Genomic DNA, 26,503 nt, shown 5'->3' with positions numbered 1-26,503 from the left:
GATCCGCGAAGCGTACCTAACAGTCTTATACGGATGGCTAAGAACTAAGAGAGTTCATACTGTGTGCGACCCACTGTGAGCAGCCTTGTGGATCGTGTTTCGCGAGACATTCACTGTCTCTACATCGAGACGCAATGTTAAATGGTCACAGGCTGCCTTAATAGGGGAAGAAGCTCTAATATCAATGGCTTGCACATTTTGTCAAGAGAAATTATATATGCGTGCCAACTTAATCTAGGGCAAACACATGTGTTTAGTCATAATGAGAGCTCCATAGCTTGAAATAAAGCCCCTTGCACATCTAGCTGTTCATGACAGCGATTTCCGTAACCTGCTTACGCCTCAAGATAGCTAGGCCTCTTTTTCGTATTCCAATAGTGCGGCATCTGCTCGGTACTCCAGTAGCCTATTGATCAGACACTGTGCAAAGCAACGTGTGACATTCCGCCTGGTAAAGTACTTACGCTCGAATACGTGCAATGAGGTAAAAGGCAGGGTGTGTTTAAACTTTAATCTCAATAAAATTATTGTCGATCTTCCAAGCTAAAATATAGTTTACAGAGTAGCGAATAGGAAGAGGATTTTCTTGAGTTAAGGAAACTGATCGAGTAACATCCCAACGAATCCCTCCAATGAAATCGACTCAGTCTAAGTACGGATAGACAACCCCAATCTTCAACAACTAGAGTAGTAGATCATGCTATTCGCCTGTCCTACGCTATGTCGGAGTATTACATTAGTTATATGTACTTTCAAGCATTAAAATGCGTCCTCTACTAGTAGTGCCTTGTGAGATTACCGAACTTGCGGAAGGGCCGCACTCCGCCCCGGATGACCGAAGCGAACAGCGGAGTAGGAGCAAAGCCGGACATAGACTGCGTTTTAAACCGCGCTTGTGGGGGTTGGGCCACGGCCGTGACCCCATCTGCCCGTCGTATTGTATCAAGGTTGATGCTCGTTGGCCGGGGAGAGATTATAAAATTTTTGTGATTCATCATAGCCTACCTATTCTTAGTACTCGTAGGAAACGTAAGATTCACTCTCGAGGAAGTGGCCTGCCGACTCTAGACTTACAGCTTCAAAACACTTATAAAAGCCAACTCAACCACCGTAGACTGACCTCAAACACACCGAGCGAAATAAAAGACGAATTAGTTGAGAACATGGCTCAGGTGATTCTTTACGATAATCCTAGTCGTTTTGGGACCGGGACATGTTGGTCACCCAATGTATGGAAGAGTAAGTAACAGTTACCTCCAAATAGTAGTAGAAGTCTCACCACTAATTGACAATATTAGCACGACTTCTTCTTAATTTCAAGGAAATAGACTACAAGACTGAATGGCTGCATGGACCAGACGTCGCGCCAACCCTCCGATCGTTGTAAGTCACGCCACGTAGATGGTATACATGGTTAGATAGCTCACAGATATATAGCGGAATCACGGCTCATATTCCAGGAACTCAGTTAGCCGATTATACTCTACCCGCGGCTCGCCTCCCAGATGGCTCTTATGTCATGGAATCATTGAGCATAGCGCAGAAGCTAGAAGCTCTCAAGCCAGAGCCCAGCGCCCAGGTTGATCACCCAGTGGCAAAGGAAGTTGCACAGAACCGTCAGCGTCTAATTATATGCCTTGCTCCTGTGCTTGATCCTAGAATGCCACGGGAATGCTTATCGGGCCCTACGATTGCATTTCATCGACAAGCACGAAAGAAAATCTACGGCATGACCCTTGAAGAGTTAGAGGATAGGTTTGGAGGGAAGGAAGCGTGGATCAAAGCCCAACCATTGCTAGATGAGCTCGCCGGGGTTTTGAAGAGGCAGGATGGGCCTTTTTGTCTGGGGGGAGAGACGCCGAGTTACGCAGATTTCATTATTGTGGCCTTTTTGGAATGGTGTCGATGTCTCCAAGGTGGTGCTTTTGAACGAATTGTTGGCAATGAGAAGGCATATCATGATCTCTACATGGCTTGCCGTCCTTGGCTGCAACGAAATGATCACTGAATGCTACCTCTTGCTTTCTCTCAACTTATCGCTTAGCACAGAATGGTTACGAATATTGGCTCTGTATAGTAAACAACTGCAAAAAAAGATTAGTATATCTCCAGTCTATCAATCAAGTATATTTGATAGACTCGGCGCCCAAGCAATCGAGGGCGCCCGGCTAACTGAGTACAGGAGGTTGTTTATATACACTCGTTAAAATATCTCAGATAGCCAGCGGTTAATACAGAATTCATGATATTATAACTGAGAAAAAGTTGTATCGTATAAAGGGGACTCGGTGATCCTGTCGTTTGTGTATAAATAGGGGCTGTAGCTCAGGTATCTCTGTGAACAAGCTTCTAACCGGATTAGTAGCTGCGGGCACGGGCTACACTCTTCCAAGGGGGTTGTAATAGGAGGTCCGAAGATCTGGTGGAAAGTATGATTCATTTGTCGTAGTTTGAGGGAACTGTATTCAATTGTCTGTGGTTGGCTTTTCATTGTGTTTAGGTGTAGTGTCTCAGTTGAGACTTACAAGCGGCAGCCGGAACGGCGGCGCCCCGATTACCTCACCGTAAAGCGAAGATGCTTAGCGCGGGGTTCTGTGAAAGCTCACTCAGCTTGGACAAGCCACTGGATTCGAGCTTCGACGTATCAACTGCCTACCACAATCATTTCCAAATGAAAGCTTCTTGAGAATCACAAAGCAATGTCGTGGGGGCCCGTCCCTTCTCAGCTCCGTCTGCTCTCCCAGCTGAAAGATGCGCCTGTCGGTGACAAAGTGAGATTCTTAGGATGGTATGTCAGAATCTCTTCACCCCTTTGGCCCCTCCACTGCTTAAGCCCGCGACAGCGTCATTTCATACGACAGTGCAACAGCATGCCTCAACCTGGGACACATGTACCCGCCTGGCACAAACGAGACTGTGCGGGTAAATATTGAATTGGTCCTGGAGACGATTCAGTCAGGAGTAACACAAGTTGGGCAATGGGTCAGTGTTGTGGGGTACATTGTCGAGGGCAGTGAGTCGCTTGTGCATGTCCAGGCCCTGTTGCTGTGGCCGACGGGCCCGTTGGATATTGGCAGATACGAAAAGAGCCTGCAGGAACAGATGGCAGGGTCCTGACGGGGGGCCTCTATTCTATTTGAAAGCTCACATGAAGGACTGGGGAGGTTATGATACGTCAGGCAGTTAAAGCTCTTAGTGTGCATTGACATGGATGGACTCTGATACGTTGACAGCAAACCCGAAACAAAACAATGACATAGACTCTAGAGTTGACGGCATAGAGGAGAAGCCGCGCCACGAGGCAGTGGGGCGCATAAGCATCTATGTATGCCCTTTTTATGTGTGACCGTCTAAACATGCTATTAGAGTCTAGATCATGATCAATATTTACAAGTCAGAGTAATAGTTGTTGATATCCAGGGGAGTTAATCAAGGTGAAGCCCCTAAATGTGCCCCCATGGAGGGGGAGCGAAGCTTCCAGCGTCTGTCCCCTAATCCCACCATCAGTCAGCGATAAAGCTCACAGTAAAAAGTAGCGGCTAATCTGCGGGGCCACCTCCGTTCACAAGCTTAGACCGCAAACTCGCTCCCCTGGCCGTAGGAGTACATGTGCATGCACCCAGACACTCTCCGCTCCAATCAAGAGAAGAGAGAAGAGGGCCGCTCCGCCGCAAGGAGGTTCAACATCAGCGCGACCGCGTTTCTTTTCTCCTGGCGACACTTTCCTTCGACTCTCTCGCAGCTTGGAGTGAGAGGCTGTTTGTACCGATCAACAGACGCTCTGGTGGCCGCCCAACAACCGCAAAGGCTCATCGCATCCACGAAGCAAAGCGGCCTTGCGCCATCGAGTCGGCGCAACCTTACAAAGGAACTGTAAGCTTTGAGCCTTGCGACCGCCGCTTGCGAACGCTCGACCTCGGGAAAATCGGGGCTCCCGCTGCCGCCACGAAGAGGCGACAAAGAAGCTACAGCTACAGCTTGAGCATGGACAGGAAGCCTTGACGCTCGTCTCGCCTTTTCCTGTTCCTCTGCCCTTGTTTTCCGCTGTTTTCTTTCTTTTCTTGCAAACACATGGGGGCGCTGTTCCGCTAGCTTCTCCTCATAGTATCGCTTGGACGATTCAACTCACCGACTCGGGCGCATTGCCAACAAAACCGCGCGGCCGCCGAGGGGACCAGCCTAGGTCCCCGCATCCGTTCGAGCAGTCATGGCGCCAGCCGGGGGAGGAAACATCAAGGTGGTGGTGAGAGTGCGGCCGTTCAATGGCAGAGGTGGGTTTACAAACTACGCAGCCGTCGAGCGGTTCATCCCAGGCGGTCTACGGCCAAACATGCAAGGACGAGACGAGGGTTAACAGCTTGGGTACAGAAATCGACCGCGGATCAAAATGTATCGTGGACATGCAAGGAAACCAGACCGTCATCACGCCGCCAGAGGGTCATTTGGCCAAAGGGACCAAAGACAGTGCTCCAAAGGCTTTTGCGTTCGACAGGTCATACTGGTCTTTCAACAAGGACGCCCCCAACTATGCGGGGCAGCATAATCTCTTTGAGGACTTGGGCGCGCCGCTCTTGGACAACGCCTTTGAGGGTTACAACAACTGTATTTTTGCCTATGGCCAGACCGGTTCTGGAAAATCATACTCCATGATGGGTTATGGCAAGGAAGTCGGTATCATTCCCATGATTTGTCAAGAAATGTTCCAGAGGATCGACAAGATACAAGGAGACAAATCGAACAAATGCACCGTCGAAGTGTCGTACCTGGAAATCTACAATGAGCGAGTCCGCGACCTGCTCAACCCATCGACAAAGGGCAACTTGAAAGTTCGAGAACACCCGTCCACTGGTCCCTATGTCGAGGATCTCGCCAAGCTTGTTGTGACGAGTTTCCAGGAAATCGAAAACCTCATGGACGAAGGAAACAAGGCCAGAACCGTTGCCGCAACCAACATGAACGAAACCTCCAGTCGAAGTCACGCCGTCTTCACGCTCATGTTGACGCAGAAAAAGTATGATGCCGATACGAAAATGGAGCTTGAAAAGGTTGCCAAGATTAGTCTGGTCGATTTGGCTGGTTCCGAGAGAGCCAACTCGACCGGTGCCACTGGCGCACGATTAAAGGAAGGCGCGGAAATCAACAGATCGCTTTCCACGCTTGGTCGTGTCATTGCTGCGCTGGCGGACTTGTCCACGGGCAAGAAAAAGAAGGGTGCCTCTCAGGTGCCGTATCGTGACAGTGTACTTACCTGGTTGTTGAAAGACTCCTTGGGTGGAAACAGTATGACGGCCATGATTGCAGCCATCAGTCCTGCCGACATCAATTATGACGAGACAATAAGTACGCTCCGATACGCCGATTCCGCGAAGCGAATCAAGAACCACGCTGTTGTCAACGAGGATGCAAATGCTCGCATGATCAGAGAACTCAAAGAGGAACTAGACCTTTTGAGGAGCAAGCTTGGCGGAGGAGGTGGTGGAGGAGGTGGTGGTGCCGGCGGTGCCGGCCTTCCCCCTGACGAAATTTACGACGAGAGCACACCCTTGGAGAAACAGATTGTAAGCATCACGGCGTCCGATGGTACGGTCAAGAAGGTTTCAAAGGCAGAGATTGCGGAGCAATTGAGCCAAAGCGAGAAGCTGCTTACCGACTTGAACCAAACCTGGGAGGAGAAGTTGGCCAAGACGGAGGAGATTCACAAGGAGCGTGAGGCTGCCCTGGAGGAACTCGGCATCAGCATCGAAAAGGGATTCATTGGTCTACACACGCCAAAGAAGATGCCCCATCTTGTCAACCTATCAGACGACCCCCTTCTAGCAGAGTGTCTAGTCTATAACCTCAAGCCCGGTACTACCACTGTAGGCAACGTCGACACAAACGCAGAAAATCAAGCCAATATCCGTCTGAACGGTACACGAATCTTGCACGATCATTGTACTTTTGAGAATGCTGATGGAGTTGTTACCGTCATACCTAGAGAGGGAGCTTCAGTCATGGTCAACGGCAAGCGAATCACCGAGCCGAAGCAGCTCCATTCGGGCTTCCGAGTCATCCTCGGAGACTTTCACATCTTTCGATTCAATCATCCCATGGAGGCCAGGGCAGAAAGAGCCGAAGGCGAAGGCGCCGCAAGACAAAGCCTACTGCGACAATCTATCACCGCCAGCCAGCTACAAGCCCTCACTCCAGCCCCCTCGACTCCTCGAACTCCTGGACATGAGAGGTCATTTAGTAGGGTCTCAGTCTCAGTCTCAGAGAACGGGGAGCTGTCTCGGCCGGATTCTCCAGCCTTTTTCGGGCGAAACGGCAAGGATTCTGATTGGTCTCTCGCTCGAAGAGAGGCTGCTGGTGCTATTCTCGGGACTGACCATAACTTCGCCAGTCTGACGGATGAAGAGCTAAATTCATTGTTTGAAGAGGTCCAAAGGGCCAGAGCAGAGCGTGTGAATGGGCGTGATGACGGGGATGATTCAGAGTCGGCTACATCGTATCCAATCAGGGAAAAGTACATGTCGACAGGCACTATTGATAACTTCTCTCTCGATACGGCCCTGACGATGCCCTCGACGCCGAGGCAAGAAGATGATCGGTTTAGAGAGGTTCGAGAAGAACTCTACTCTCAGTTCGAGAGGCAAAAGGAGGAATTCCGAGGCCAACTCAGGGGTGCCGAGGCTTCTGACATGGAAGTTGAAGAGATCAGGCAAGAAAAAGTCCGCATGGCTCACGCCCTTAGAGAACTCAAAGAGGACATGGAGAAGCAACTCAGCCTTCAGCGCAAGCAGTTTGAGGAGAAGATCGAGAAGATGGACCCCTTGAAGCGCCCAAAGGCAAGCCCTCGGCTGTCTGACTTTGAGATTGAGATTGCAAAGAGGACGGTCAAGGCATGGCGCAGCCGTCACTTTGTCAAGATGGCCGAGACTGTGCTCCAGAACGCATCCATCCTGAAAGAGGCGCAAATCATGAGCAACGAGCTCGACGAGAACGTTGTTTTCCAGTTCACCACGGTCGATCAGGGACACGTGCTGTGTTCTTCTTACGACATGGTCCTTAACGGCTTAACAAGTGAAGGAGATGATGTGGCGCTGGAGGAGGCCTATAAGCCTTGCATCGGTGTCCGCGTAATTGACTACAAGAATAACGTAGTTCGCCTGTGGAGTCTTGAGAAGCTGTATGACCGGGTGCGTGTGATGCGCCAGATGCACCAGTACCTCGATCAGCCCGAGTATGCCCAACATCTGAGCCTAGATAACCCGTTTGTGGAGACAAACATGCCCTCTTACACTCTAGTTGGCGAGGTGGACATTCCCCTTAGGGCTGTGTTTGAGAGCCGTGTTCAGGATTTTGCGCTCGACGTCCTTTCCCCTTATACCTCTCACGAGGTTGGCATGATTAAATTGTCCCTGGAACCGTCCCACGCCCGTGCACCTACCAACACAATCAAGTTCAACATCGTTATGCACGAAATGGTTGGTTTCGCGGAGCGAGAGGGCACGGACGTTCACGCCCAGCTGTTCATCCCCGGCATTTCGGAGGAGGACGGTATCACGACCACGCAAATGATTAAGGACTTTGACGAAGGACCAATTCGTTTCGAGAGTGTTCATAGCATGAGCGTACCCTTGTTTGCAACTCCAGAAGTTACCCTGAGAGCAGCCATCTTTGCCAAGGTTTCGACAATGCACCTTGATAAGCTCCTTAGCTGGGACGACATGAGAGATGCATGCCCCGCTGCAGACGGTGCAAAGGCAGCTCGCATCAACGAGTCACAGTTCTACACGCAGGAAAAGCACGACTTACTTTCTCGAATCCAGATCATGGAGCTCAACGAGCACGGAGAGTATGCGGCCGTCGAAGTGACGCAGTCTAGCGAGCTTGACAGTGGAACATTTCAGCTACACCAAGGATTGCAGAGGCGTATCAGCATTGACATTTCGCATAGCTCGGGAGATATCCTGCCTTGGGGAGATGTTACTGCTGTCCGCGTTGGTAAGATTCGAACCGTCGACACAGCTGGCAAATCTCCCGACATGGTCACCGACCGGGACATCTCCCTCAAGATTGCGGGAAATCCAGTTTTCCGCGAGAATCCCAACGGCACGCGCAACATCGTGGTGCAAGCCCAATGGGACTCCAGCTTGCACAATTCACTTCTCCTTGACCGTGTTACGCCCGAAAAGTTCCGCGTGCAGATGACTGTCACTTGGGATATTTCGTCTGAGAAACTCGCAGAGCCCATGAGGTTCTCCCAAAAGGTGAATTTGCAAGTGATGTCTCGCACCTTCGTCCGGCAGAGCAACATGTTCTCGTCGCTGTTTCAGAACATGCGGTTTGTGCGCTCCTCGACCGGAATCTTCACCTTGACCATGAAGCCTGCCCCGATCAAGAGAGTAGGTGACCTGTGGAGAATGAGCAGCCAGCACGATTACGTCAAGGGCGAAGAAAATCTCCATAGCTGGACTCCCCGAGGCGTGTCTCTGGTCAGCGACTTCCTCCACGCAAAGAAGAAGAGACGGCGCAACGCTGAACTTGGTGCCATAAGCAGCATGCTTGCTCAGTATGGCATCGATCCCACAGTCGCTGGGACAGCGGGAGAAGAGCATGGGACTGAACGTGAAACATCGCCAGATATGCAAGCCATCATTCCGAATGACGATGATTTGCTCAATGACACACCTGTAACATCTCCGGCCCCATCAATCCATGAAGAGGAACTGGCATCAGACGAGCCTATTCCCGATGAAGACACTCCGAAAGATGATGACCAACAGCTGCCGCAGGAAGACAATCCTGAGCCCCTGACTCCTCCGCCGTCTGAATACAACACGCGAGAAACTGATTTGTTGGAGCTATGCTTGAAGCTGTGGAAGAAATATCCGGACCCCTTTGTGAAGCTCTTGAGCCCTGAAAACACGCAGCCCCCAGAAAATGGAGTCACAACGGAGCCGGCACCCCCCAGTCTCATTACGACCATTGTGCGTGTGCCCAAGAATCCCAAGGTGCTAAAGGGTGGATACTTGTTGGTTCCAAACAACGAGTCTACACGATGGGTCAAGAGATTTGTCGAGCTGAGAAGGCCATATCTTCACGTGTACTCAGCCTCAGATGGCGATGAAGTGGGCCTTGTAAGTCTGCGTAATTCACGCATAGACAGCCAGCCCGGTGTCCTCGGACTACTGCACGGACCCGACGACTACGACTCGCCGCCGCGAACCTCCAACTCGCCAGAGTTTACGCCCGGCCACCGACGGACGGCTTCGGGACGGGTCATTTCGACCATCTGGACTGCTGCCAGCGGCGGGGGTGCGTCTGCTGGAGGGCCAGGGCTGCAGAGACTTAGCGAGCGGATGCAAGCAGCCGTGTTTGCGATTTATGGGACGGACAACACATGGCTGTTTGCGGCCCGCAGCGAGCGCGACAAGCAGGACTGGATCTTTAGGATTGACCAGACGTTCAACTCGAACGGTGAGAACACGCCTGTCAGCGGTATCATGAGCCCCGGCCAAAACAGCGACTACTAAAACGAAGATGAAAGAATGAGAAATGAGTGAGGAGAATTACGAATCTTGAACGGCTTGTTGTTGTTTTTTTGCGCTCCTTTATTTGCTTTTCCCCCGTTTTCACGAAGCCCCACGTGCTCCCGATTTTCCCTTTTCCCTTCTCTCAGGGTGTTCCCCTACAGATATATAGGTATATATATATTTTCTTTTCCCTTTGTGTGGTCATTGAAACGACCATTTAGATTATACCCCCCCTTCAGATGGACGCAGCAAGAAGAGAAGAAGTAAAAAAAAAAAAAAAAAATTGTCAAAGTGCGGAAGCACATATAGAAGAATAGAAGGGTCGCTCTCTGGTGGAGGAAGGGTTTGGATAGCTTAAGTCGGTATGATGGATGATGATAATGCTATATTATATACTATTAAGAAAAGAAAGAAAGCTGGGCGGCTCGTTTGCATATGTGGTCCTGTTCCGTTTACGCTGCAGTGCAAATGAGTGCTGTTTCTTGATGGTGCTTTCTTTTTGGTAGTTTAATACGATTATCTGTTTTCCAAATATGAGGTTTTGAAGCGCAAGATTGTCTTTTTCTTGGTGCTACGAGTAGACACATGGAAGTAACCCGATTTTCTTTTTCTTCATACTACGAGTAGATACATTAAGATAAACCGATTTTCTTTTTCTTCATACTACGAGTAGATACATTAAGATAAACCGATTTTCTTTATCTTGGTGTTGCGAGTAGATCCGTGAAAGTAAAACATATACGCATAAACTTCGAGTCTATTTTGAGCATGTCTTCGCGGGGAAATATTGATTAGTTGGCACGAGTCTCCCCGGCTTGGCATATGGCTAGTCGAAAGTCGGTGGTTTTGATGCGGAGTAGCCATTGGCCTAGTAAACGAGGGAGAATGTGCGTTGGGGGGGGGGGGCGTTACGGGGGATCACTCGTATTATTTTTCCGTAATATCATGCGTTGACGGCAGGGGAGAGAGTTAGTTATATGGGAAGCTCTAGCTGCTTGGTGCGAGGAACTTTTCGACATCATCGCTAGATACGCAATGGTAACTCGATACGCCTTATCCACATGTCGTGTGGACACGATATATAGTGGTGTAAGCATCTCCGTCAAGGTGGAAGTTCTTATTTGCTACCTACGGGCAGCTGTACCACGTAGTTTACACCACATCATGCACGCTGTGCCGTCTGGTCATATATCACATGTTGAATGGAATTTAGCTATTGGGCGGTCTTGGGTCGGAGGGGGAGGCCCTTGCTCTGATCCTGTGTGACCGGTGAGAGAGAGGAGGCTGGGGTGGAGGGCTCCTAACTAGCTGAAAAGTGCTATCATAGGAGTTGTGGCAGTTTGGTTTCCATCGCGAAGTACCTGGGGATGATTAAATAGTTAAAGACAGTTGTGTGTATGGAGCATAGTCGTAACTACATATACTGCTCTCGATACTACATGGAGTAACATCAATCGCCGAAAACGCTTCGAATAAGGCCAGTGTGAGCACTTTCCCAGCATGGTTTACTCCGTATGTACTAAGGTGATATGATGTCGTCTTCGTCCATCCATGCAAGGTAGCATGATTTTCTTTTCCGCGGTAGGTCAGGCATGCAGGACGCAAGACGCAGGATGGATATGCTAAGAGGGGGTAAAAGCTCAGGCCTCTCTAGCTGGGTCTCGATGGCGTCTGAGCTAGCTCACCGAGTTGCAGCCACTTGCTCTTCGAGACCAGGGAGTTGATGCAGCTGGTCCTAGTTCGTTTATGCGTGTATGTAGAACCTGGAACGTTGTTGGATGCGGGATGTAGCAAAGTGATACCATTGGAGGTACAGCAGTGATGGAACAGACCGTTTTTTTGTATCACGCCAAAAAAGTTACATGTCAGATTGGGGCGGCAGACAGGGGTCTTAATATGGCCGAGATGATTTGCAAGAGGATCACTAAGTCTGTTGGCTGGATTCAATGCCCTACATCTATCTTACTTGTCTCTATTATTATATCCAGAGTATGGGTAAGCTGGGGGTCGCTTTCGCTCACATCATGTAAGACGAAACGGGAGTTTCTACTAATAGTTGGCCGTAATTGGAAGCTGACCTCCATCAGGGTTAATGCATTCAAGTCCACTACAGCCCGAAGATAGATGGGGGCCCTTTTCATGTGCCGAGAAATGGAGCAAGGCGCATCCCTGCTCTCACTGGAGACGCCATCATGCAATGGTACGAGTAACCGGGTCTGTGACACCCAACACATGTAGGGAGCAGTTTTCTCCCAAGGCACCGGTAATGGGGCATTTCAGAGGACAGAACAGAATACGGGGATCTTCTACTCGCCGTCGCATGTATAAAGTGATCGTCGCCGGGGCCACTTATACTATCACATACCCAGAATAATATCCGGTTCAATGTATGCATGAAATTTGATAATTACTGAGACAAGAACAAGCTTACACACAGAGAAATTCAACGGCATCACGTTGTCCGCCCTTTGCCCGCATTCACCGCCGATAGTCTTGTTTTCTCATCCAAAACCTCCCTTTGTTTCCTCCTCCTAAAGTGTGCCGAGGGCGGCACCGACACACGGGCGGGCATGCATGTGTGGCCACGACAAAAACGCCCCTGTCGGTGCTCATTGGACACAAGCTCACAAGCTTGTTTGTCATTGAACATACTGTACTCGACCAAGAAGGTGGCGTCTTGCAACCCGCCATCTACGATCTGCCCAACCCGGAAACGCACACGCGCCGCCCTCCCAGCAAAAATCCTGGCTGTGAATCCCTGGGCTTTGTTCGGCAAGGGTTATGCAGGCTTCGGGGGAGGAGGGAGGGGACGGGACACACGGCTTGGGCTTGTTTTCTCTTCGGCTTTGGTGCCAGACTAAAAAAGGCGACCAAGAGACAACACACTTGCTAGGACGAGGCTTTCTCTTATGCCGGCGCATGGCATGGGTAGGCGGGATAAAAGAGACAACTAACTAACCCTAGCCCCCACTGGTCCCAGACGTCTGGGACTTGATCCGACGCTGCCAAAGGCTCTTTCGGCCTTATCCGCCCGCCTACATACATAAGATGGGGTGGGAATGCAAGGTGTCTTTTGGCGAGGAGCGAGGAGGCGAGCGGTAGTTGGTTGGGTCATATACAAAGGTGGTGTGTGTGTCCAAATACCTGCTCTGTGGGTGTTGCCGTAAACCTGTGCTCTGTTCACAACCCAGTCCGAGTAAAAAGGATCCGTGCTATCTGGTCAATGTCCCTCTTCTGCATGATTTCTCTGGCTTGAGCGTTGGTCCCACCACTCCCATGTTTCGAGTCCTTCTACCTTGCAGAACCAGCTCCCCGGGACTTGAAAAGGCAAATGGTCTGACCAGATCACATGAAACCCGTGCCCGTGCTGTCGAGTCTACCCTCTTCACCTCCTCTCTCCCTGTGGCTAAAACTTGGCTTTTCCGACTGTACGATCTGGCGTCGGCTTTTTTTCTTCATTGTTCTTGTTTTCGCCCTTGCGAGCAACGATACCCGAAGCTTTCTGGCGCTTGCGTTCCAGTCCTAACTGCATACTACTAGCTGGCCATCTCAGCTAGAGGCAAATCCAGGCGATCTAGTCAAGCCAAGATTCACAGAAAAACGCCCCAGGAAGAGGACAGCGGCCCCCAAAGAGGAAAAGAAGAAAAGGCAAATTCGACCAGGCTCCGACCCCCCTGTCGGTTTTTTCAAGACACTTGTTTATACTATACTAGCACAGAGCAAAGCTCGTCTTCTCATTCGAGCTCCGTTGCGCCGCACCATCTCGGATCTGGCTGGCTTGAGATCTTCCATTCGTTACCACCTGCTTGGGTCCGAGTTGCTGGTGTGGACATCCTGCGTCAGTTGCTCTTCTTCTCAGATTTATGCTTTCAACTAGCTCCGCCGCTGCTCGAATACCTTCAGCTCTCCGCCTTTGCTACATCTCTTCTCTGGTGTTAGTGTCTCAGTGCCATATACAGTATTTACGGCGTTTTCGTTTGTCGAAAGGATTTCCACGGGCCGATTTCTACCTATACGATTTATATCTCCGGCTTCCCATCCACGAGTTTGAACCCCTAGCCATTTGACTCCATATTCCTCACCGATATTTTCCTCCTTTAATTTCCAGTACGATTTTACTTTCAGGTTTACCTAAATACCTGGTACACAATGGAAGACGAGTCACAGCCACTGCCTGAAAACGACGATGGTCAAGCTATCTCGGGGCTGGAAGGCTACCAGTTCACTTTTGGCGTTTCTGCCCCTAGCTCATCAGATGATAGCTTCATTGAACCAGATGCACGTTATTCCCACGATTTCTCATTCCTTCTCTAGTTTTCTTTCAATCTATGAGATGATAATAATTAACACTTTATCTTGTTAGCCTCAGGCCGAAAGCAACTACACGTACGTTGACGCGCCTGATCCGCTTCCCGAATCCTCATCGCAGCCTCTCGCTGAGGCAACGCCCAGGCATCACCAAGCTGACCACGATTTATAGGTTCGATTCATCATCATTAACCGATAGCGTCATGGACTTCCCGCGGCAGTTTGGCCGGACCTATCATGCGTATAGAGAAGGGTGTAAGATGAAACTCACTTTGGACACTGGTGACGCCACTTGGTCGTTGAACCTAACTTGATTATAGCATACGCTTTCCCAAATGACGAAGTTGAACAAGAGCGACTAGCTTTACAAGATTGTGCCTTCACCAGGGCGATGGGTGACAAGCTCTACTTTGCTCCGCTGGATGAGCATCCTCCAAGGCGGATTCTCGACATTGCTACTGGGACGGGAGACTGGGCCATATCAATGGGTGATTGCTTCCCAAATGCTATAGTTACAGCTACGGATTTGTCACCAATCCAGCCCGAGGTCGTTCCGACGAATGTGGAATTTTATGTGGAAGATTCGTGAGTATCTCTTCCGTCTTCCCCTTCCATCATGCTTCTATTTCAATACAAGCGGCTTGTGATTGGATAGCAATACTGCTCACCAAATGCTGACTACCGGTGCTTGGTATGATCTTGATAGCTCCGAACCTTGGAATTACAGCGAAACCTTTGACTACATTCATACCAAAACAACAGGAGGCTGTTGGGAATCCTACGAAACACAGATTGCGCAACAGGCCTTTGAAACACTTGCCCCAGGAGGCTGGTTCGAATCTCAAGAGTGCGATTCTGTACCTCACTGCGACGATGGTACACTCAAGCCGGACAGCGCATTGGCAACATGGTTCCAGGAGTTCCTTAACGCTGGAGAGGAGGCTAAGCGTCCCCATTCGGAAGGTTGCAAGCTTAAAAGCATATATGAGCGCGTTGGGTTTGTCGATGTTCATGAGAGGAAATTCAAAGTTCCTCTGAATGGCTGGGCTAAGGACCAGGATCTTAAGGAGATTGGGAGGTTGATGGAGATGAATATGCAGATGGGACTAAGTGCATTTTCGCTGGCCCCTTTCAACCGCGTCTATGGACGGACACCTGAGGAGATTGAGGTGAGAAATCCGTTTCTGCTAGGATTCAGCCGGTTTTGTATCATGGGAGAAGCTAACAGCGAGGTGTCTGCAGGTATCTCTGGTTGAAGTCCGGCGAGATGTGTCGGATCCATCGATTCACGCATATTTGCCCATTTTTGTGGTCTGGGGGAGAAAGCCATTTCCAGGAGAGCAGTGATGATGCGAGAAAAATATTCCGTGGCTAACAGTGCCATTTCTCCTCCTTCATTTCTTCCCCCTTTTTATCATTGTTCCCTTCTTTCTTCCTCTTCTTCTCCTCTTTCAACTTCTCCTCGATCCTCTCCCTCTTTCTCCTTCTCTTTTTCTCATTTTTCTTTCTTTTGTTTTCTGTTCTTCCGAAATACATGTTATAAGGCATTATTAGCAAGATAGCTCGGCGTTGGGAATAGAACCAAACTACAAGATAAGTTTGGCAGGGATATATGCTTCAAAATTTGCCTTTGTTACCAATAATCGTGCGCCAGCTGTGTTACGAGGGGGAATTATGTTGAAACTGAAGTTTATGCTGGATGGAAAAGCAACCTCGTTAGAGCAAGGCTTGGGTGGTTTTAAGTCCTGAAATTTCCATTATTCAAAAATTGGAAAGTCAATTGATTCTACATGTCACCTAGAGACAAGACTAGAGCTTCCCACAATGTCAAAAATGATATCAGTGCTTCACAAGCCACTCCAGCGCCTTGGCCTTGGCTTCTGGAAGAACTTCCACCAACCGTTCGTGAGACAGAAACTCGTGATCAGCGTACTCGAAACCAGGCACAACCGTTTCCGAGATGAGCAGGCCATCACTACCAGACTGACCATCATTGTCAGGGAGGAGGAAGCTTGCCTTGAACACGCCACCCTCTACCACCCACTGTAGCTTCTCGCCTCGCTCAATGTTGGGACCAACAACAAAGGATTCAATACGGCCATCTGGATGGATAAGAACGTAGCGGCCACGGCCCCGGTGGAGACTATGAATGATGCGGCTTCGGTTCCGGTGGAATGAGCCTTGAGGCCGGTTGGGCGTCAGATAGTAAAAGATTGTAGTCGAAAGACGACGGAGCGCGTAGTCAAAATCTTCGGGGAGGCCATTGACGAGGTCGATGGTGCGCTGTGAGAGGGGCGTGGCCGGGTACGGAGAAGGGATCTTGGTGTTGCTGACGTCTGTGACTGCGAAATAGCCTCCTTCGACGTGTTCGATGAGAGAGAGGGAGCTGATGATTGATTTGACGGCAGCGGATTCGGAAGATTCGGAAGGGGCGAATGTTGGGACGATTGAGGCGAGGGTTTTGGACTCCTCTCCGTGCTGCTGTGAGGCACTCATGGTGAAGATTTGTTGGTTGTAAAGTCGCCGGTAGTTCTGAAGCGGGGAGTGAGGGTTTAGTTTAGTTAGAATTGGCAGGGCTTGTGGGCTCCAGTATGTATGAAGAGATTAAAGATGATGGTAAGTTGAAGGATGAGAGGGGCTTAGAGCTACGGATTACATATAATTTGTGAGACAATGATTGATGTTGATGCCTTACTACCCCGTTGATATCCAAAGGTTTTTGCTTTGTGATTGCATCATCTCTTACTGCCTTAGTACCTAACAGGTAATTCCCGGACACGGCCCAATCCTACATAAGCCCTTGTTAAGTCTCCGCTTAGCTGGTGATTTGTGAGCGGTAGCAAGATGAACAAGAGGATGAAACGCAAGCAAGCGGGTTGCCCAAAAAGAAAGAAAGAAGAAAGAAAGAAAGGGGGAAAATAGGGACTGCAAACTCCATGTAAACATGTGGCATGCGTCTACGGAGTATATGAGGAGAATACGACGACCGTTCCAGATGAGTTTAGTGTGGTGGGCATGTGCGGATTGTCTATTTCTGTACATGATCTGTATGCTGGTCACTTCTCGATTCTCTCTTCTTTTTTTGTAATCCCTTGACCAGGGATAAAATCAAGCATATGAATTCTGATGATCGATAGGAGGACAGCGAGAGCATCGGAGAATTACCACGGAGAGGATGGCTGATCTGTGGGCCGTGTGGTTGTACGCTGGGCTGCACTAACACGCCATCAACAGGTGCCTGTTATCGGAACTGACGTAGTTGCAGCCGCTCTACGGAAAACATCCCACCATTAAACTTCTTCCTCTTCTTCATCTCGTCTTTGTACGACTAACCAACAAACCCCCGGCGACGCCGCTTTTCCGCAAAGAGGCACCGGCTGGGGGGAAAGCAGAGCAGCGCGAGCACGCCGGGGAATTGACAAAACGAAAAAGACAAAAGACAGAAACCTCGGTCCGCAATCATTTTCCCCTCCGCGAGATGATCCCCCGCCATCTGCTCCGGGGAAGCGGCCTCGTGCGCTTATCGGCTCCGGCTCCTCGCAGAGCCGCAGTGCTGCTGCGGCCAATTGCTCGACGAGATGCTGCCGTCTGTTGGTCTGGCTCCGGGCTGCGGATGAGGACGAGCTTCGGGAGTTTGTCCAGCCGATCGATTCACGACGATGCCCACGAGCGCCTGCGCAACGCAAAGCCGCTTGTGCCCAATGCTCTGGCAGGCAAATTCACCAGCGCGGGCACCGGCCGCAACTCGCGCGCGCTTGTTGTTGTCTCGGTCGTGGCCGCGGTGACGTTTTACCTGTACAACTCGCAGACGGTGCCCGTGACGGGACGCAGGCGCTTCAACTTCCTGTCGGATGCGCTGGTGGCGCAGGCGTATTCGAGGGCGGCCGATGCGATTGTGCGGCAGGTGGAGGAGCAGGGCGGGCATTTCTTGTCTGATTGGGATCCGCGGACGATGATAGTTCAGAGAGTTATGAAGCGGTTGATTCCCGTCAGTGGCATGGATGATCTGAAGTGGGAGGTTCGGGTGATAGCAGACAGCCGTAAGGATTTTCTCTTATGCCTCATACCCATATCTTGGTGCTTCACGATGCTAATGCCTACACTCTCCAGGGACTGCGAATGCCTTTGTCATCCCTGGCGGCAAAGTTTTCGTCCACAGCGGCATCCTCAACGTGTGCCGCAGCGAGGATGCTCTCGCCGCGGTGCTGGGCCACGAAATCGCACACAACACGGCTTCCCACGCCGCAGAGCGCCTCTCCGCCGCCTGGGTCGGCAATCTCACGGCCGGCAGTCTCTTCTTCCTCGCTGGTGCTCTTCCGGGCCTTGCGCTGTTTGGCCTGTGGAACGTCATTGGGGGCTACTATCTACAAGACCTGCTATTCTACCTCCCTATGGGCCGCAAGCAGGAGAGCGAGGCAGACTACATTGGGCTGATGATGATGGCCGAGGCTTGCTACGATCCGCGCCAGGCTGTTGGGTTTTGGCAGAGGATGGAGACGATTCAGCGGCTGGGCGGACACGAGGTTCCCGAGATGCTTAGCACGCATCCATCGGTACGTTATTTCACGTGTGAATTGGCATCTTTTTTACAGTTACAGTGAGCAGCTGAGCTAATACATAGACTATCTGAACAGAACGAGCACAGGATCGCCAAGATTGAGGAGTGGCTGCCGGAAGCGATGAAGAAGAGGATGAATAGCGACTGTAAAGCGACATCTGCGTTTGCGGACCGATTCAGAGAAGCATTGCGGAAGAGACGGCCGGTGGTGATTGAGCTCTAGTGCCATGTATACTAGAATATACATGTAGATGTTGATGTAATAGACCCGAATCAATACAATGTATCACTAATACGATTATTCTTGAGTTTTGGCTATCAATCTTACTCGTTGTCTGTACATAAAGCGTCACCACCACCAAGTCGGCTCACGAGACCTTTGCAATCCGCGTCTCCTGATTCGTCAGACCACCCGTAGACCACTAGTAACCCCCCATAAACTCCCCTGTAATCCCCCGCTGTATTTCCCCCGGACTGGGCACTGAACCAAGCTGGCATAGCGGACCCTCTTTGCCTCTCAGCAGGCCGTGCCGAGGTAACTTTTTGCCGTGATTGTCCCTTTTCTACGAGCTCGAATTGCTGATTCCTTCTTCCGTCATTCCACTTTCTTACCTGCTCCATCTCTTCCATTTCTACGTAATTTTCGAGCCATAAGAACATACATTTGCAAAGCGTCTTCTTCTGCGCATCCAAAGAAATAAACCAGCAAGCTATACAGAAAAATGGCCGACAAGTCCTTCACCACCGCCGAGGTCGGCTCGCACAACAACGACGAGAAGGGCTACTGGCTCATTGTCGAGAACAACGTCTACGACGTCACCAGTGCGCTCTTCCTTCCCCTTCTTCTTCTTCTTCGACCGATCGAAGCAGACGCTTTGAAGCCAGAAGCGGAAAGCAGAAATAAAAGTCAGAAAGCTAACGCGAAATTCTCCTTCTAGAGTTCCTCGACGAGCACCCCGGCGGCGCAAAGATCCTCAAGCGTTTCGCGGGCAAGAACGCGACCAAGGCGTTCTGGAAGTACCACAACGAGAGCGTGCTGGAAAAGTACGGCGGCAAATACAAGATTGGCAGCGTCCAGGAGGCTGCGAAGCTGTAAAAAAAAACATAAACAAAGCAAAGAAATATGTTGTCGATTTCTTATGATTTCATTGTATTAAGGTGGAGGAATTGCTTTTTCCTTAGGCGTTTTTTTGTCTTGTGAAATGGTAGACAGTTTGGATACACAGCCTTTGGTGTCTGTCTGAATGCGAAACCTGGGGTTTATCCCGATTTTACTCCCTTTTTTCCTTATCGCCCTGTGAATTCTAAATGTGGTGCTGCCGCTGCTCATATACCGGGCCGAGAACTCCTCCAACGGACTTGACGGTGAAGCGGCAGATGCGGCATCTTGGCCGCCGCTGCGTGATTCCCGAGCCGGTGCCGAAATTCTGACGGCCGGCAGCAATCACGTGTAAGACACAGAAACAACACAGGTACTAACAAAAACAGCAGCAAACGCGGCCACCATTTACTACGAACAAGTCCGTGACTAATGGATCAATGGGATATTGCCATTGGATTGGGGCTTTTTGGTGCTAGAAGGCGCACGCTGACGTTCTCGCCTTATACCGCTTTGGGCCATCGTGCTGGGTGCAACTTTGCGAGCAAAACCGCGAGAGAAAGACTTTGCGATCCCCAACCTACGGGTCTAAGGCACATGTGTGGAGAATCATGACCATTGTTTTTACCAATCGTTAGGCTAGATATATCATATAAATGCCATTGATGCTTCTCTATTGTTTCTGTTCCGTCTTCTAGCTCGCCTTCTCTATTACAATTGCTAGTTATACGCCCAATTTGCCTACATCGGCGGGGCAATTGGCATCTTGCTCATTTCAACTCTCATACAGTTCCTCACTTACACGCCCCCGAATCGTCACCATGTCTGACCTTTTCGACATTGACGCTCAGGCCGTCCGTCTTCAGCAGCGAGATCTCCCCCCGTCATCTCTCCCCAAGAGCCAGACACTCCCGCCTCTCGAACTCATTCACGCTGCCTCAGCAATCCTCCCCCATCCTTCCGACCCAGGTTTCCTTTCCGGCCAGCCTGCTGTCGATGTCGCGCGGCATATTACAGAACATATTGTACCTGCGCTATGCGGCCAGTCACAGTCGAGCCGCTATTTCGGCTTTGTCACTGGCGGTGTCCTTCCGCTAGCCGAATGGGCAGACAATGTCGTCTCCCATATGGACCAGAACGTGCAGGTCCATCTCCCGGAGCAGTCCGTGTCAACATTCGTCGAAAACGCCGCTCTGCAGATGTTGATAGGCCTGTTGCGCTTGGAATCAGAGTGGAAGGGCCGCACGTTCACCACAGGAGCGACTGGTAGCAACGTCCTAGGGTTGGCGTGCGGGCGTGAAGCTGTTCTTCAGAAGAAGGGCGCGTCGGTAGGCGAGCTCGGCCTGTTGGGCGCTTGTGTTAAAGCGGGAGTCTCTGAAATCCAGATCCTCACCAGCGGAGGCCACAGCTCGCTCTCCAAGGCAGCAAGCGTGGTTGGGCTGGGGAGAGCATCCGTAAAAGAGCTTCCTCGAAGCGCAGCCCAGCCGTGGAAGCTGGATCTCGACGCCGTAGAGAGAGAATTGAGTCGCCCCGGAACAGCAAGCATCATTGCCGTTAGCATGGGAGAAGTGAACACTGGAGGTTATGCTCTTGATGATGTTGATGAGTGGAAGAGGTTGAGGCAACTAGCCGATCGTCATGATGCTTGGATCCATGCAGATGGAGGTATGTTTGAACCACATATGCCGAAACCCAGATTTTGAAGGCGTTTTATTAATTCTAGCCGTATAGCGTTCGGAATCTTCTGTAGTGCTCTGGATGATCGAGATGAGTACCGGCTGCTTCGCAATCGCGTCAAAGGCATCGACCTGGCCGACAGCATCACAATCGACGGCCACAAAATGCTCAACGTTGTATGTGAAATTTCTTTGCTTCTCCCATCTCTCTCCAATCCGCTAACAACTTCAGCCGTACGACTGCGGCATGTTCTTCACCCGTACCTCATCCATCCTGGAATCCGTATTCGTCAACCCAAACGCCGCATATCTCTCCTCGGGTCCAGCTGCCAGCATCTCGTCTCCTCTAAACATAGGCCTCGAGAATTCGAGGCGTTTCCGCGCACTGCCCGCCTACGCCGTGCTCCTCAGCGAAGGACGCCCCGGCTTCGCTAACCTGTTCCACAACATGGCTCAGCTGTCCCGCAAACTGGCCGTCTTCCTGCGAGAATCGCCGTATTATGATTTGCTGCCTGATGAGAGCGGCGATATTGAAGAAATTTTCATAATTATTCTGTTCAGGGCGAAGGATAAAAAGCTAAACGATGAATTGGTGGCGAAGATTAACGCGACGAGGCAGCTATACGTGAGCGGGACCAGCTGGAAAGGCGAAAAGGCTGTGAGGGTAGCGGTGTCGAATTGGAAGGTCGATGTCGAGCGAGATTTCAAAGTGGTGACAACGATTCTGAATGATGTTGCCAAGGGAAGAGAGTTTGATATCGAGAAATGTTTATCGTCGTAAAGGAAAAAAAAATAGTTGGTAAAAAATCAATATCGCTCGCAGTCCGAATATGTCGCCTTGGTCCCAATCTCTCTCCTCCAATACCACCCAGCGCCCATTCCCCCATTTTCCAAGCTCTTTCTTAGCCAAACTTCTTTGATCCTCCCTTCTGCGACAACTTCTTGCTCCCCTTCTTTCCGGGTCCAATCAGCTCGAGATGGCCCGCTCTCTCGCCCAGTAGCGCCTCCGTCTTGGCTACCATGCCCGAAGTGAACTTCTTGAGCATCTTGTCGGCATTGACCTTCTTCTTGGGTTTGGTGACCTTGGAGGCCTGGCGCTTTGAGTGGACGGCCTTTGGCGCGGCGGCCTTGTTGGACTTTTTGATCGAGCCCTGCGCCATCTTGTTCTGTGTTTTCTTCCCTTTTCCCTATTTCCCAGCGTCCACTCGCGATTTGTCGTATTGTATAGCTGCGAATCGTCGGTCGGTTGATTCGATGCGTGGTGGGGAAAGACAAAGTGGTGGGAAATTTTTAATTTTTTTCTGGTTCGGATAATCGATAAGCTCAGATAGGCCCAACCACCACTAGCACGTTGCGCTAAAAGCCTGGCTGTAGTACGGAATATCCACCGAGATATTGGAGAACATATTACAAGTATAAGAGAATAGAACTTCGATAACATGAAATTGATAATCTTTTAATCCAATTCTAATCCCAACGCCGGCTTCGTTTGTCACATACAACAACTGCCATCTCACACACATCCCAAATAGAAAAGTACAAGAATTGCCTGGCTATACATCACAACGGAAAATCAATACCTCAACTTCACCAAACTACCAACCATCTCCCCACCCATCATCGTCGTCGTCTGCTTCTTTCGGTGCCAGATCAATCTTCTTAGCAGCTGCGGGCTTCGCTGCCGGTTTTGCCACGGGCTTCGCCACTGTCTTTGTTATAGGCTTCTTGGCCGTGGTAGTCTTTGATAGTCCCTTTGGCAATGGCTTGCTCGGTCCCTTCTTCGCTTGCGCCGCTAGCCATCCTGCAAAATCGGGCTCATCTTCGCCAAAGGGCGTCGCGGACACAGTTGTTGATGCATTGGCAGCTGCAGCAGGCGTCTCAAAAGCGTCATCATCTCCCATGTCACCCCAAGCGTCACCTGCGTCATCATCGTCGTCGGGCAGAAACTGTCCAGCTATCGCACTGGCGACACTAGGTGTCGATGGGCCTGATGCTGGGGGAGGGGATGTCACGGCTTGGCGGTGAAGAGATGATGCGGATGCTGTAGCCGGCTTCTTCACCTCAGTTTCAGGTAGTGGAGAAACAGGACCTGGGCTCGGGCTATTGGCAGTTTGCATGTCCCCAGCCACAGCAGTAAGCTTGTTTGTGAATGATGAAATGGCCCAGCCCGCCCAACTGCTTCCAGAAGATGCGCCTGGTTGTACCGTGTTTCCCTGAGCAGCAGCGGCATCGGCCGATTGGGGTGGAGGTAGAGCCGTTTCAGGCATGGCAGCAGCTGCTTTGCGAACTTTCTGCAAATAGATGTCCATTGTTTTCGAGGCTTGGTCCCTGATTACCTTTTCTTTGTCAATCAAAGCCGGGCATATGACTGGTAAAACGCGGTTGGCGCTATCATCCTCGTTAAAATATTCAGCTGTTGCAGCGAGTGCCATGAGGGCCGCATTTCTCGCGTGCACAAAGGGGTCGCGCAGGGAGCGTGTAAAAGCAGCTATCAACACTTTGGATCTTGAAGATGTGCCGAGGTTTTTTGCAATTTTGCCGAGACAGATGGTGGTGTTTGTGCGAATGCCAGGCTGTTCATCGTTTGCCGTCTTTGCCAGCTGCTTCAAGAGGTCGCCGTTAATAGTGCGATCTGACAGCTTGCCAATGACAACCAGCACGGATTTCAATGTCTGCTCTCGAACAACGGGCGTCGCGTCTGTAAATCCAGTAACCTAATGCTATTATTAGCACACCAATACTAGCAGCAAGAAAGGAAGACAGCTTACTAGTTGGGGGAAGATCTTGTCATTGACGACTCTCTGTGATAATTGATCAATGATAAGGGGGAGGCTGTCCAGCAGGCACACCCGAATGGCCCGATCAGGATTCGCAAAGGCCCGAATAATGAAAGGCGTAATCTTTAACTCAAAATCGTCAGAGGGTAACTTGGCAGCTATTTTCAGCACGACAGTGAGCGCTTTGGGACCGCCACCGCCAAATTCGACGGACTTGACGAGCTCTGGGAGAACTTTGGCTTTGAAAAATTCCTCAGGAAAATCATCCGTTACTTTTTCCAAGTCACTGCCATCGCGAGTTAGATAAGAACTAAGCATGATACAAGGGATATATCTTACTTGAGAAACTCCTCGCGCTCATCAGGGTTCTTCACACCTAGATTCTCTATCCCGTCTGTTAGGTGAATCAACGGAGTATCGAAAAATGCGCCCGATCGGCGTCCAAGGTCCAGAAAATTGCCGGCACTAATTCGTGCTTTGGGGTTGGCGTTACAGAGGCGTTTATAGCTTGTCTGCATGGACGGGGGTATGTTTTTGGTTTGGCCAGCTTGATCTGGGCCGTGAAAGTCGCCATTGAAGACTTCAAAGATGAGAGTTCCAAAATTGAACGAATCTACGGCGTAGGTAGGATGTGCCTTTGTCGCGGCCCATCCTCCTTGAGCCACCTCTGGCGGCGCATACCGACCAGAGTCGGGAACTAAGCTTCCGAAGCTCTAGACACAAAATCAGTTATTTTTCATATCCGGCCTTGTCACAATAGACAACTTACATCAAGAGTAGACTCGCTTTCCTTGACGTTACTTAGAACCTCGAAACCTCCCAGCTTCCACTCGCCACTTTCTGTGGTATATATTGAGCCGACCCTCAGGCTGCCGTGTTTTGATGTTGCATCGTCATTGATAAATTTGAGTGTTTGCTGCAGCACAATCAGCATTTGGAGTTTTCGGATGAGATTCCAGCACAATTCCTACAGCGACGGTATATAGACCCCATTTGATCGTCTCGGGACTCAAGCTCTTCCTTCGAACGTGCCATCGAAGAGGAGTGACGCGCTCGGTAGCGATGTAGATGTACGTGTCTGTCTGGTCGCTCGACAGTCAGCTTCAGTGCGCATTCGTGGTGGTCGCATCGCATACCTCGACAGTGTCCAGCACCTTGATGACTCCCGGGTGCCGCAACGTGCGCAGCTTTCTCAGCGCGTTCTTTGCAAGAGGCAGCAGGCTCTTCTTTGCTGTGCTATCGAACGAGAATATGCTGCAGTTGGAACCATCCTCCTATTACTCGCGACGATTAGTTCAGGCGACGCAGCATCCGCAACCAGCAGGCCAGCCTACCCGCCTTGTTCCATTGTACAGCGTCCAAATTGATTCGTCAACGTCGACTTTGTCGCCAAAAGTATAGGGAAATGGGGGCCCCTGGGACATGGCCGAAGCCACGGCCGACTTTAGAAAGTCCATGTCGAGCTGTTCGGAGCAAGGGCGTCGAGGGATATGCAGAGAGGTGGCAGCATAAAGAGAGCTGTCGTTGATTGCGCATCAACCTAGCAGCTAGATTGAAGACATCTGGCACGTGTCAAACACGGCTACCTAATGTATCCATGCCCCTCCGTTGCACGGCGTCGTTTAAGCGACTCGCCGCTAAATTGGGCCACTCTCAGGGCATGGCGTGCCGCTGCACGCTAACTGTAGAACGAACAAACAGAGGTACTAAGTGCATGTAGTGGTACAGAAGACGCTTGGAACGCTGTAGATCAAATGGATCGCTTCCATCAGACCCCTGACGCAGTTTTCTAAAATCTGACCCAGAGTCAAACCTGTCGACAGCTGCAGAGGCATCAGAAATCAGAAACCAAGGGTCCAACTGACTGCACCACGAATTCAGCCACAAGACAAAATAAATGCAATTAGACCCCTTAACGAAGCGACGAACCCCCAAGCCATGCCATGAGATGAAATCTTAGGTAAGCCATCCACGCGCTATGATGTACATGTACTCCTGCAGTGCCCTCCGCGGACCCGGTACAGGTACTCGTGCGTACTCGTACTGGACTGTGCCGTACCCAGCTTGGTTCAGTTCAGAGGGCGCTGGCCGTTATAGGGCGCTTGGGCCCCTACGACCAACGAGCCGCCGCGAGCCAACCATCGACGCCTTTCCTCAGCCTTGCTCCCAATCTTTTTCTCTCCTCAACGCGCGCAGCCGCGGGGGAGCGAGAAGCTGGAATTTGGCCATCCTATTGCCTTTGCCCAAGCACCTGCGCTCTTCCAGCACCAGCCTCGCGAGTGTCAAGCCGAGCTTCGCATCGTCGGAATTCTCCGAGGCCATCCGCTTCCAGAACTTTCTTCGATATCTGTGCCATGAGCACGACGTTGACCTCCCGTTGGTGGGCACAAAGTAAGTTGTCGAGACAAACGCCTTCCACTTGTGTTTTCTCCTTACATATGCCCGGTTCCTCGCCGCAATGGATGATGCCGAAATGGTAAAAGGTCTGACCGAATGGAACCTCCTGGTTGTGGCCCCCCTGTGTCTTCTTGGTCTGAACAGACGCTTCCCGTTCACGGTAACGCGTC

The 26,503-nt window shown here is 50.7% G+C and overlaps 10 protein-coding genes across 10 annotated transcripts; 7 read left to right on the top strand and 3 right to left on the bottom strand.

Moving 5' to 3' along the window:
- Positions 1 to 1,163: 1,163 nt before the first annotated feature.
- V8C40DRAFT_261905 (uncharacterized protein) lies at positions 1,164 to 2,008 on the top strand (the record flags this gene model as incomplete). Its single annotated transcript, XM_083219312.1, has 3 exons — positions 1,164 to 1,239; positions 1,299 to 1,383; positions 1,438 to 2,008. 3 exons carry the CDS (start codon positions 1,164 to 1,166, stop codon positions 2,006 to 2,008), a joined length of 732 nt encoding a protein of 243 aa, XP_083078271.1.
- Positions 2,009 to 2,619: 611 nt separating this feature from the next.
- On the top strand, positions 2,620 to 3,462 carry V8C40DRAFT_234007 (CST complex subunit Ten1). Its single transcript, XM_083213497.1, has 2 exons — positions 2,620 to 2,788; positions 2,844 to 3,462. The coding sequence occupies exons 1-2, from the start codon at positions 2,700 to 2,702 to the stop codon at positions 3,115 to 3,117; spliced, it is 363 nt and encodes a 120-aa protein (XP_083078270.1). The 5' UTR covers positions 2,620 to 2,699; the 3' UTR covers positions 3,118 to 3,462.
- Positions 3,463 to 3,640: 178 nt separating this feature from the next.
- Positions 3,641 to 10,116, top strand: V8C40DRAFT_234005 (kinesin-3 motor protein uncA). The gene is made up of 2 exons (XM_083213496.1): positions 3,641 to 4,271; positions 4,369 to 10,116. The coding sequence occupies exons 1-2, from the start codon at positions 4,208 to 4,210 to the stop codon at positions 9,516 to 9,518; spliced, it is 5,214 nt and encodes a 1,737-aa protein (XP_083078269.1). The 5' UTR covers positions 3,641 to 4,207; the 3' UTR covers positions 9,519 to 10,116.
- Positions 10,117 to 13,363: 3,247 nt separating this feature from the next.
- On the top strand, positions 13,364 to 15,558 carry V8C40DRAFT_103476 (S-adenosyl-L-methionine-dependent methyltransferase). Its single transcript, XM_083210689.1, has 6 exons — positions 13,364 to 13,796; positions 13,882 to 13,904; positions 13,999 to 14,081; positions 14,147 to 14,411; positions 14,533 to 14,995; positions 15,069 to 15,558. The coding sequence occupies exons 1-6, from the start codon at positions 13,668 to 13,670 to the stop codon at positions 15,171 to 15,173; spliced, it is 1,068 nt and encodes a 355-aa protein (XP_083078268.1). The 5' UTR covers positions 13,364 to 13,667; the 3' UTR covers positions 15,174 to 15,558.
- A 13-nt stretch (positions 15,559 to 15,571) lies between these two features.
- Positions 15,572 to 16,945, bottom strand: V8C40DRAFT_234000 (RmlC-like cupin domain-containing protein). Its single transcript, XM_083213495.1, has one exon. The coding sequence runs from the start codon at positions 16,320 to 16,322 to the stop codon at positions 15,666 to 15,668; it is 657 nt and encodes a 218-aa protein (XP_083078267.1). The 5' UTR covers positions 16,323 to 16,945; the 3' UTR covers positions 15,572 to 15,665.
- A 168-nt stretch (positions 16,946 to 17,113) lies between these two features.
- V8C40DRAFT_233998 (metalloendopeptidase) lies at positions 17,114 to 18,670 on the top strand. Its single transcript, XM_083213494.1, has 3 exons — positions 17,114 to 17,866; positions 17,937 to 18,379; positions 18,461 to 18,670. Exons 1-3 carry the CDS (start codon positions 17,305 to 17,307, stop codon positions 18,605 to 18,607), a joined length of 1,152 nt encoding a protein of 383 aa, XP_083078266.1. The 5' UTR covers positions 17,114 to 17,304; the 3' UTR covers positions 18,608 to 18,670.
- Positions 18,671 to 18,871: 201 nt separating this feature from the next.
- On the top strand, positions 18,872 to 19,560 carry V8C40DRAFT_233995 (cytochrome b5-like heme/steroid binding domain-containing protein). Its single transcript, XM_083213493.1, is given in 4 exon segments — positions 18,872 to 18,918; positions 18,979 to 19,206; positions 19,323 to 19,480; positions 19,491 to 19,560. 2 exon segments carry the CDS (start codon positions 19,107 to 19,109, stop codon positions 19,478 to 19,480), a joined length of 258 nt encoding a protein of 85 aa, XP_083078265.1. The 5' UTR covers positions 18,872 to 18,918; positions 18,979 to 19,106; the 3' UTR covers positions 19,491 to 19,560.
- A 641-nt stretch (positions 19,561 to 20,201) lies between these two features.
- V8C40DRAFT_103394 (pyridoxal phosphate-dependent transferase) lies at positions 20,202 to 22,057 on the top strand. The gene is made up of 3 exons (XM_083210688.1): positions 20,202 to 21,148; positions 21,215 to 21,336; positions 21,392 to 22,057. The coding sequence occupies exons 1-3, from the start codon at positions 20,305 to 20,307 to the stop codon at positions 21,938 to 21,940; spliced, it is 1,515 nt and encodes a 504-aa protein (XP_083078264.1). The 5' UTR covers positions 20,202 to 20,304; the 3' UTR covers positions 21,941 to 22,057.
- Positions 22,058 to 22,061: 4 nt separating this feature from the next.
- Positions 22,062 to 22,319, bottom strand: V8C40DRAFT_261897 (uncharacterized protein; the record flags this gene model as incomplete). Its single annotated transcript, XM_083219311.1, has 2 exons — positions 22,062 to 22,112; positions 22,179 to 22,319. 2 exons carry the CDS (start codon positions 22,317 to 22,319, stop codon positions 22,062 to 22,064), a joined length of 192 nt encoding a protein of 63 aa, XP_083078263.1.
- Positions 22,320 to 22,467: 148 nt separating this feature from the next.
- On the bottom strand, positions 22,468 to 25,505 carry V8C40DRAFT_233985 (COPI-interacting protein CEX1). Its single transcript, XM_083213492.1, has 7 exons — positions 25,271 to 25,505; positions 25,073 to 25,210; positions 24,908 to 25,018; positions 24,706 to 24,852; positions 24,276 to 24,649; positions 23,928 to 24,222; positions 22,468 to 23,873 (listed from the first exon to the last, which is right to left on the bottom strand). The coding sequence occupies exons 1-7, from the start codon at positions 25,391 to 25,393 to the stop codon at positions 22,755 to 22,757; spliced, it is 2,307 nt and encodes a 768-aa protein (XP_083078262.1). The 5' UTR covers positions 25,394 to 25,505; the 3' UTR covers positions 22,468 to 22,754.
- Between the last annotated feature and the right edge of the window lie 998 nt (positions 25,506 to 26,503).

The sequence above is a fragment of the Trichoderma camerunense genome (assembly GCF_050948025.1).
Source record: "Trichoderma camerunense strain CBS 138272 chromosome Unknown V8C40scaffold_2, whole genome shotgun sequence".
In the NCBI taxonomy this organism is placed as follows: Eukaryota; Fungi; Ascomycota; class Sordariomycetes; order Hypocreales; family Hypocreaceae; genus Trichoderma; species Trichoderma camerunense.
Note: the sequence above shows the minus strand (reverse complement) of the source record. Positions and strands in the feature narration are given on the sequence as shown.